The sequence below is a fragment of the Nicotiana tomentosiformis genome, chromosome 4 (assembly GCF_000390325.3).
Source record: "Nicotiana tomentosiformis chromosome 4, ASM39032v3, whole genome shotgun sequence".
In the NCBI taxonomy this organism is placed as follows: Eukaryota; Viridiplantae; Streptophyta; class Magnoliopsida; order Solanales; family Solanaceae; genus Nicotiana; species Nicotiana tomentosiformis.
Window position 1 is genome coordinate 92,892,400 of NC_090815.1, and position 11,542 is coordinate 92,903,941.

Here is an 11,542-nt window from a genome sequence, read left to right on the forward strand (position 1 = left end):
TCTAACCCTAATTTAGTCTAAACCAAAACAAGCATGAGTTAATTAATGATGCTACTTATTTCAATGGGGTTTCGCTTTTGCTTGAAGGATGATAATTGAGCGTCACAAAACAAAGGATATTCATTCCATATTCTAGGGTTTTTTTAGACCTATATGAGTAGTGCAATTTAATTGGTAATCTAGCTATTAAAACTTGAAAGAGTATACTGGAAATAACAGATCAAAAAGGAACATTTAATATTCGTTAATTGAGAACTGGTGTGTCCTTTTTCAATTGCTCATGCAGATTGTTCCTTCGAAAAAAAACGTTTAATCAGTAACTGGTGTGTCCTTTTTTTTTTTTCAATTTAACTATTTATCTTACCTGCATTTATTAATATGATAAGATCCACCTTAACCGATCTTTGCGTTTTCTATGTTATTTATTTTCCCCACATGTTACTTAGCTTGTCTATATTTTGATCATTTGTGTGCTTGTGTGAAAACTGCAAGTTAAATTGCAAAAGTGGTTTAATTGCTTGTTGATATTGGGGTATCGGTTTAACGGATGGGGAACGGATTAAAATTTTATTATTAACGGCTTATCAGTTTAGGGACGGATTATTTAATTTTCTTATCGGATAAACCGTTAATCCATTAAGAATTTATATATATTAAATATCCCTTCCACTTATCCACTTTTGAAGAATTTCCTTTTTTTCTTTTTCTGTTGTTCAAACCTATAACATGCCAACAATCTCATTCTTTGCATGTTATAAATATATAGGTAAATGAGATCCTAATGCCACCACATAGACCGATTGTTGGTTGTTGGCCAAAAGAGGATAGTAACAAGCAATGGCTTGTGTTTTAAGGTAATAGTGAAAAAGGGAGGGAATACATGCAAAGTAAACTGGCTTTTTGCTTGTATTTATTAGTAACAGTGTAACACGAAGGACCAAAATAGGCCTCTGTAATATAGATTCAACTAGGTTGATAAACTGTTTGATAATAGCTAAACTGATACCAATCCGTCCGATATCTTATCGGATGGCTAGCTGATTAATACATTTAAAAGCCGATAATCAATAAGTCGAACCGTTAAGATTAAATAATCGCTCAATCCGCCCGATAAGCAGCCCTATATATAGGTACATGCGAATGTGTTTGTAGTTTCCAAAAGTTTAAAAGAAAACATGTAAGATGAAAATGCAAAATTCCTCTTTATATTCTACATATGTATAATTGTTGCTTTCCAAATAGATACATATATTGTTAACTTAAAAAAATTTAGTCCTCACACATTAGAAATACTACTATGTTGTCATCACAAGGGAAATTTGTCACAAGGGAAAGTATGGTGAAACATGATTTTTTTAATTTTTCCTTTGAACGGGAGATGAGTTTAATAAACGTACTGAACATATAGAACATTCCATAGAATTTCATACATCTCTAATATATTTACCACCTGAATTTTGCTCAAAAACATCGGTAAAAATTCCGTTGAATTCTTGGCTCTCTTTTTTGTCGCGACTCATCGATCTGCAGCCTGTGTATATAATGCAATTTGCTCAACATTTTCCAGTAGTAGTATACACGTGCTCCAAATGTGTACTTCAACTTTCGAAAAAAAAATTGAAAAGTTGAACTATCTCATCTATATAATTCCATGTCATCCTCCTCAATTTCATCCAAAATGGAAAGTATTGCTTGGCTCATCTTAGATTCTCGTTCGTAGTAGCATTAAGTGATGGAAAAAAAGACCACGCACATGTAAAAGAAAGAAGAAAGAAAAAGTCAAAGAAAGATGACAAAAGAAGTGAAAAAACAGATAAAGAGAAAAAGCAAATTATATGTTTGTTAGGAGGAGGAAGAATACCTTCGAATTCTTTTCCTACGGCATAAGTGATTTTTACTTCCGAACACACTTTCCAACATTAAATTTTCATTAGAAGCCTCCTCCAGGTCCAAAAACATGGCCTATTATTGGCAGTTTGCATCAACTTGGTTCTCTACCTCACCAATCTGTACACAAATTATCCCAAATATATGGAGATGTAATGTTTCTAAAATTTGGTTCACGCCCGGTTGTGATAGGATCCTCCCCCAGAAATGGCAAAACAAATGTTGAAAACTCATGACATCATCTTTGCATCTCGCCCTCAGACTGCTGCTAGTAAGTACACTAGCTAGCTATATGTTGAAGAGTTATTTAACCAAAAAAGGCTGGATTCGTATTGAAGAAAGGAATGCTTTGATTTCTAGACTTGTGGCTCTCTCAGGGAAGCCAATTGCACTAGGAGATTGTTGCGTTATAGTCTTTCTTCTATAAGTAGAATGGTGCTAAGTGACAAGAACTTTAATAAGAAAATTTCGAACAATATAAAATAAATTTACATGATTAGAAACTACGTAAAAAAGTATTATAAGTCACAGTAATTAACCATTCAAGAATTGTGAAAAAGTTATGGTAATTTTTTTTTGTTTGGCTCTCAAAATCCAAATAGTGCCACATAAATGGGGACGGAGGGAGTAGTTTTTCCTCCTCCTTTTCTCTGTTATCTTTTGCAACCTCATTTTTCTTGTTTTTCCCCTCAATCTTTATATGGTACTTGTCTACTATCTGTACAAGTGAGACAAATTAAACACTCTTTTGAGAAATGGATAGTATCACACCAATGCCTTCTTCTGGAAATTGGCTGATCATAACATGAGGCCTGAAGATGTAAGCATGGAGGAACAATTTGGGTTGACTACTCATCTAAAGTTACCACTCTCTTTTATCATACAACCGAAACTACCATCCCATCTTTATAACTAAGTTCATCTTTTAAGGTGTTTTCTTCATACTTTCTTAATAATTCATGTATTTATGAACGTCGTTTCCGGTTTTGATGAAATGGATATAAAATTTGGCATGTCTTATAATTAGAGTATACATCGATTTCCTAAACGCCAAATGGTTTAATTCAATTTGTAGGAGCTTGAGTTCTGATATGAAGAGGCTAAAAAACTGTCCTGCAGCATTATCAGTTCAGTACCTTAGTGGTGTAACTTTGTTGCTTAGCATCATCATATATTATTCTATTAATGTGATTTTCTTTCCTATTACTGTAGCAAATATACAAGTCTGTGCCTGTAAAGAGAAGCTTTGGTCAATCTATTACCAATGACTGCCTCAGGGATAACATGATTACCAACCTCATGTTTGCCTTTTCGCAATGTTACTGCACATCAACTGATCACCTTCCAAGTAAAAGCACATAGGATTGCTGTCGCATATGAAGATACATTTGGCCCTCGAGATTTATGGAAGTTGAACATAAGTTAGCTTTTCTTTGTAACCTTATCCTAATTAATAAGTCGTAGAGTTAGTAGCCTTGTTGGGAACTAAAGTTAACAAGAAACCAGAAAACGTTATGGTATGATTGAAAATTCCAAGTTATAAGCTGATTACAATTTTGGGGCTCCAGAATGCCATTTTCCTAAGGTGCTGAATTTGAGTTATTTCGACTAAGTATCAATGACCACTCTGCTTCTCACCACAAAGAATGATAAAATGTTGAAAACAAGAATATATTGAACAAAAAAGGAAAAACAATGCCATTAAATAAAAACTATAGTAAGTAGTTACAAAGTCAAAAACAAAGTAGAGCACACCGGTTCCAAAACACTAAAAAGAGAAAACAGATACTCTAAAAACCAGTAATCTAAACTCAGACTCAGACTACTTCCATTCTAAGCTTTGTTCCATTCCCTTGTGGCTTTGATTCTCCATCTTCATCTACGAACTTCTTCCAGAACCAATGCTCTCTCCAAATTTGTGACATCTCTTCAATAGGTATGTTCTTGGTTTCGGGCACGTACAAGTAGATAAACATAGTCATTATAAACACAAAGGCCGCAAAGAATATGAATAAACCAAACTTCATCCCACAAAGCATCTTCAAGAAAATTTGAGCCACTAGAAACGTAAAAAACATGTTCATGGACACAGTAACGCATTGTGCTGCAGATCGAACTTCCAATGGAGATATCTCACTCGGAACCAACCATCCTAACGGACCCCATGAATATGCAAAGTTAGCCACGAATACACATATGCATAAAACCACTAAAGCTGCGTACCAATGAGGTAAAACTCCGGAATTCCCTGTTGTTCCAAATTTTGCCCCAATAAGAGCTGCCAGTGCAGTTTGGAATAAACACATGAAGATGCCACCGTAAAAGAACAATTTTCTCCTGCCAAACTTATCGGTTCCATAGACTGAAAAAAAAGTCGCGAGCAAGTTGACAAGCCCAGTGATGACAGCGGAGATAAGCGAAACATTGCTCTTGAATCCTAATGTTTGGAAAAGTACAGGAGCATAGAACATGACCACATTAATTCCTGTGAGTTGCTGGAATGATGGAATCAAAATTGACAATATCAACTGTGGTCTGTACTTTCGAACGAATACAAGGTTGGTCCATGGCCCTTCTACTTTCTTGGATGCTTCACTCGCCATCAAAAGGTCATTAAATTCAGCTTCGACATTAATAACTTCTCTGATCTCTTTAATTAACTCCTGATCTGCTTCAACACTCTTAACTGCTTTGATCTTTTCAAGCAACACCGCGGCGCCCATTTCACGCAACACCTCTGCTTCAGGATAATCAACTCCTCTTATCTTTCTTAACAATTGTTTGGCCTCCTTTTCCATTCCCCTATCGATCAAAGAACTCGGACTATCAGAAAGAAACATTGACGAAAACAAGATGACTAATGCTGGCACGGCTGCACCTCCTAAGCTAACCCTCCAACCCCAACCACCAGAAATCTTGTCCGTTCCAAAATTCACTAAATTCGCTATCAGAATCCCGACCGTGATGGACAATTGGAATAAGACATTGAAAGTACCTCTGTAATTGGGTGGAGCAATCTCGGACAAATAAATAGGGACAGACTGATTAGCAAATCCGACACCAATCCCTAAAAGGATACGACCCAAGATGAGCATGCTAATGTGGATAGCAGCAGCGTTGAGGACGGCGCCTGATAAGAAAAAGAGACCTCCAAGGATCATACTACGTATTCTGCCATATTTTTTACTAACATGAGAAGCAGCAATGGACGCAAAAAGGGCAGCCACATAGAGAGAAGATGTGAAAAGGGTTAACAACTGGCTGTCGAACTTGCAGTATTGGTTGGTCGAGGTGTTCAGTGCCTCTTTTCGGTAAACAGACATGAAGAAACGTTGGAGAAAAGGAGCCATAGAAGTAACTCCACCTGAAATTCCAATGTCGTACCCAAAGATCAAACCACCCATGGCTGCCATAATACAAGTCCATTTCACGTACCACGTTAGCTTCCCTGTGTACTCATCCGGATTAATGCCGCCGCCACCGGCAAAAGCAAAGTTTCCACCAGCCATGAATTGTGCAACTGTATCGAAGAAAATATGCAGAAAGAGAAACAGAAGGAAGATTATGTTGAGATGGTGTCCTTGAGAGTGGGGTAGTACGTATATATAGATGTCTAAGAAAACCAAAGTGCAATAGGATTAGGATATCGTTTTATAACTTCTGTCTTCTTTGTTTTATTACATTTACCGATTATAACTTCCTAAATTGGGTAGGACTATGTTTTTCTTTTCATGTCATAATAATAACGTGGTAGATTGCAATAATATCGGTGTTATTATCTAATCGGGGAAAATATGTAACTTTTGAGGGGACTATGGTTTTCGGATTTTTTCCCGACAAAGTCTTCCATATCACAAAATATGTAACTTTTTCTCCAAATATTTTTTTAATCTTAGTAAGATACAATTATATAATGTATTTTTCAAGAAAATAACATAATAATATGAGATGAGTCGTAGCACTGTACTAAAATAATCAATAACAAAGATAATAAAAACGCATAAAGAAAATATTACTAATTAATACGCCATAATAAAAATTAACATAATCTAAAAATATTATATAGGTCATGCTAAAATAAATACAGCTAATAAGTACTACGTATTAATTACACAACTAAGCACTAAAGAAAAAGATAAACTAAGTTATGCATTTTCATTATAAACCAATGAAAAACTAAAAAATAAATATCCAACACTATTGTCATTACTCATTTCTAGTGTTGAATTGAATTTTCTTTATTAGTATTAGTATTGATTTGAACTTTATTTGACCTACTACCTTTATGGGCTATAAAATTTATTGGATTATTCAAGAAGGTTAAGTCCAAACTTTAAATAATACATTTAAAGAGATAAAATTGTGAACAAGTTTAAGAAATATTTATAAATTATATTACAATAAATATTTATATGTATAAAATATTTTTAAAAATTATATATATGTAATGTCGGGTTGGTTTGGTTTCGGTTTTGACTTTTTTTAGTTAAAACTAAAACAAACCAATTATGGTCGGGATTTTTTCCTAACACCAAACCAAATCACAATTGGTTTTTTTTTTTACGGTTTGACTCAGATTATCGATTTGATGCGATTTATCGATTTTCTTTGTACACCCATAGTTTTTAGTATACGCTAGCCATTTAGTTACTTTAGTTTTTCCCCCTCATCTCATGTTTTGAAATACTAAAACTTAGCCCCAATTAAACCAAGGCGTTTGCTTAAAATTTTGGAACAGATTTTCAATCATCTTTTTTTCTTTTACAAAATTGTTTTTGTACCAAACAATAATAAGAGCTTATTCGACCAAGTTTTTAGGAGGTCAAAAATATTATTTTTTTTTCAGAAAAAGTGCTTATTTAGAAATATGAGGTATTTGGCCAAAACAGAAAAGTATTTTTGAGCAACAGCAAAAACGGTTTTTCTACTTTTGGGAAGAAGTTACAAAGTCTAGCTTCTTCTAAGAAGCAGAAGCAGAAGCAAAAAATTATTTTTTTCATGATAAAAATATCCTTAACATAAAACTATAATGCCTAAATTATTCCTTATTAATTTAACCTTTAGTTTTTTATTTTCTCTTTTTTATTTTCACAGTATTTTATTCTTCTTCTCTTATTCTTATTTGGAATAATCTCTCTATTATATATAGATCTCTTCTTTTCTCTTCTATCTTTTCTTATTTTCTTTATCTCCTATTACTCTTTAAAATAACAAGGCTAATCGCCAAATTCAAGTACTTTTTTCATAATGTATGATTTTTTTTTCTTTTATAGTATACCAATATTATATGATCGATCTCCAGTTTGTAGTTTTATTAATATTTTCTTTTTGGCATGCATGCGTATAATGTAGTTGACACAATGCAATGCTACTTAGTTTGTAGTTTTCTCAAGAATTGATAGTGTTTTTCATAGATGTAACTTGCTTGCATATATGATTCTACCAATATTATTGCTTTTATATACTTATATTTTATATTGATTAAATCTTTAATATATATTACTTTATGTTTTATATATAATTTAATTACATAAAAATTAAAAATTAATTAAAATCTTCTATAATAAATATTTAAAATTTCTTTTTTTAAAATAATATTATTTGTAAGGTAAATCTTTACTGTCCTTTATCGTAATTTGGCATTCAGAAGTACTTTTTAGAAAGATTGGCCAAACACAAAATGTTTATCTCTAAAAGTATTTTTTTCGAGAAGTATTTTTGAATAAAATTACTTTTCAAAATAAGTAATTTTTGGCAGCTTAACGAAACACACTCTAAATTTTATTAAATTTCTGTCGGCATTAAAATACTATTAAAAGAATATCTTTCTTGATGTTTAATTGAAAAACAGATACATTTATAAAGGAATTACATATAATTTTTCTCCTTGCTATGAAATATAGCTCAAAGTAACAATATGGAACAAGAAAAAATAAGGTAAGAGATATATAGAGAAAGAGAGAAGATATTTTATTTCTTCTTCAATTGTGTGCTTTTTCCTATCTATTACAAGGCCTTTATATAGGCATGAAAAGTGAAGAAAATATGTCATTGAATATCTCATTAAATATAGAAAATATGTCATTGAATATGTCATTAAGCATTTGAGATAAAGATCATGGAGGAAGAATAGACATCCACCATAATTTGATATTTCTTATAACACTCCCCCTTGGATGTTCATAGATAATGTGCCTCGTTAAAACCTTATTAGAAAAAAAATTCTAGTGAAGGAAAAAGAGTACACATGTTTAGAAATACGCTTTTTGGTTGCCTCATTAAAAACATTGCAAGGAAAACCCAGTGGGACAAACATTGTAAGGGAAAAAGAGTACATCGCGTATTAACTACCCCCTGATGAGAGCATCAATTCACATCCTTGAGCCTTCGCATCTCAATCTTGTACACTAGTTTCTTGAAGGTTGGTGTCGGTAGAGATTTGGTAAATAAATCAGTCATATTATCACTTGAACGGATCTATTGCACATTAATATCACCATTCTTTTGAAGATCATGTGTAAAAAATAACTTTGGTGAAATGTGTTTTGTCCTATCTCCTTTTATGAATCCTCCCTTCAGTTGGGCTATGCATGCTGTATTATTTTCATACAAAATTGTGGGTAATTTGTCATACTTCAAACCATATTTGTCTCGAATAAGGTGTATTATAGACCTCAACCATACACATTTTCGACTTGCTTCATAAATAGCAATTATCTCAGCATAATTAGATGAAATAGCCACAATTGATTGCTTAGTCGATCGCCAAGATATTGTAGTGCTTCCACATGTAAACTCATAGCCAGTTTGAGGCCTTGTGTGGGTCAGATAAATATCCAACATCTGCATAACCAACAAGATCAGGGCTGCAATTATTGAAATAAAATAAGTCCGGAGTCCATTTTAGATACCGCAATATGTGTTTAATTCCATTCCAATATCTCCTTGTAGGAGCAGAGCTATATCTTTCTAAGACATTAACTGAAAAAGTTATGTCAGGCCTTGTAGTGTTAGCAAGATACATTAGTGCACCAATTGCACTAAGATATGATACTTCAGGACCAAGAAGTTCTTCATTCTTTTCTTGAGGTCGGAACGGGTCCTTATTCACATCAAGTGATCGAACAATCATCGGAGTACTTAATAGATGTGCTCCATCCATGTAAAATTGTTTCAATACCTTTTCTATGTAGGCAGATTGATGAACAAAAGTCTTGTTTACCAAATGTTCAATTTGCAAACCAAGATATAATTTTGTGTTTCTGAGATCTTTCATATCGAATTCCTTCTTTAAATAATCAATTGCCTTTTGGAGTTCTGAAGGAGTTCCAATAAGGTTTATGTCATCAACATACATAACAAGTACAACAAACTCCGATGTTATTTTTTTTTATAAAAATACATGGACAAATTACATCATTTATATAACCTTCCTTTAATAAATACTCATTAAGACGGTTATACCACATTTTTCCTGATTGCTTTAGACCATACAAAGATCTTTGCAATTTGATTGAAAATATTTTCCGGAATTTTGAATTATGTGCATCAGGCATTTTAAATCCCTGGGAAATTTTCATGTATATCTCATTATCAAGTGAGTCGTAAAGGTAGGTTGTAACCACATCCATTAAATGCATGTCAAACTTTTCACGGACAGCAAGACTACTGAGATAACGGAGCGTTATAGCATCCATAACAAGAGAATACGTCTCTTCATAATCGGCACAAGGCCTTTGTGAAAATCCTTGTGCAACAAGGCGTGCCTTATATCTTTGTACCTCATTTTCTCATTCCTTTTTCTTACAAAGACCCATTTATATCCAACAAGTTTAACACCATTAGGTGTTTGGACAACAGACCCAAAAACTTCACGTTTCGCAAGTGAATCCAACTCAGATTGGATTGCTTCTTGCCATTTTGGCCAATCACGTATTTGTCAATATTCTCCTACAGATTGAGGTTCAAGATCCTCATTATCTTGCATAATACTAGATGCAACATTGTATGCAAAGACATAGTCCACCACTATATTCGATTGATTCAAATTTGTCTCAATATCGATTGGATTTATTGATAGTTCCTTATTTTCTTGTGTCTCAGGCTCATCGATATCCTCATGAATCTCATGATTGGTTAAATTATGGGTTTCTTTATGAGACTCTTTCGTAGTGTTATCTTGATCATTTATTTTCCTTTTTCTAGGATTTCGATCATTAGAACCCAATGGTCTGTCACGCTTTAGGCGTGCTTTTGACTTATTAGCTATGACACTAGAAGATTGTCCAACATGGACATCAATACGGATTAGAACATTCTCTGCAGGGATATGTGATTCATTATCAGATTCGTAAATACATCTGGCATATGATTTTCTATTTTCTACAAATGGATAATCTTTTGCACCTCTTTTTCACAAATAGAGGCACGCGGATCAAAATGAGACAATGATGTATTTTTTCACAAAATTTCACCTTTAGTTTCACCAATTTCTCCCTCTAAAATTGGGGAAAATGCCTCATCGAACCGACAATCTGCAAATCGAGCAGCGAATAAATCTCCCGTTAATGTTTCAAGGTAGCGAATAATGAAGGGCGATTCAAACCCAACATATATTCATAACCTTCTTTGGGGACCCATCTTGGTGCGATATGGCGGTGCTACATGCATATATACAACGCATCAAAAAATTCTTAGATGGGATATATTATGTTCATGACCCAAAACTAATTGCAACGGGGAATATTTATGATAATTTGTCGGTCTGAGACGAATTAGCATTGCTGCATACAAAATGGCATGACCCCAGACTGAAGTGGGTAACTTGGTTTTCATGAGTAATGGTCTTGCTATCAATTGCAGACGTTTAATTAAAGGTTCTGCAAGGCCATTTTGAGTGTGAACATGAGCTACAGAATGTTCCACTTTTATCCCAATTGATAAGCAATAATCATTAAATGTCTGGGATGAAAACTCAGTGGCATTATAAGTCTAATAGACTTAATTGGATTATCGAGAAATTGTGCCCGTAATCCGATTATTTGTGCCATTAATTTTGCAAATGCCAGGTTACGAGATGACAATAGGAATACATGAGACCATATAGAAGATGCATCTATTAAGACCATAAAATATCTAAACAGCCCACTAGGTGGGTGAATATGTCCACAAATATCCCCTTGTATACGTTCCAAAAACGCAGGAGACTCAACCCCAATCTTTATTGGTGATGGTCTAATAATCAACTTGCCATGATAACAAGAAGTGCAAGAAAATTCATTATTTAAAAGAATCTTTAAATTCTTAAATGGATGCCCATTTGAGTTCTCTATAATTCGTCTCATCATAATTGATTCGGGATGTCCCAATCGATCATGCCAAAGTACAAAAGTATTGGAATTAGTAACCTTTTGGTTTACGTTAGAATGTTCCTCAATTGCACTAATTCTTGTCCAATACAGGCCACAAGATAAAGATGGGAACTTTTTAATAACCCTTTTTCTGGCCAGAGACATTATTGGTAACGATGAGATATTTGAGATTATTCTCATCTATTATCTCAATATGAAATCCATTTCGGTGGATATCTTTAAAACTCAACAAGTTCCTCTTGGACTTGGAGGAGAACATTGCATTCTCTATGATAAGTATTGTT

The 11,542-nt window shown here is 33.6% G+C and overlaps 1 protein-coding gene across 1 annotated transcript; it reads right to left on the bottom strand.

Annotated features, from left to right (window-relative positions):
• Positions 1-3,704: 3,704 nt before the first annotated feature.
• Positions 3,705-5,427, bottom strand: LOC104108951 (sugar transport protein 12-like). The gene has a single exon (XM_009618114.4). The coding sequence runs from the start codon at positions 5,394-5,396 to the stop codon at positions 3,705-3,707; it is 1,692 nt and encodes a 563-aa protein (XP_009616409.1). The 5' UTR covers positions 5,397-5,427.
• Positions 5,428-11,542: the final 6,115 nt, after the last annotated feature.

Excerpts from the sequence above, each read along its gene's own strand:
- LOC104108951 (XM_009618114.4), bottom strand. The coding sequence starts at position 5,396 with ATGGCTGGTGGAAACTTTGCTTTTGCCGGTGGCGGCGGCATTAATCCG.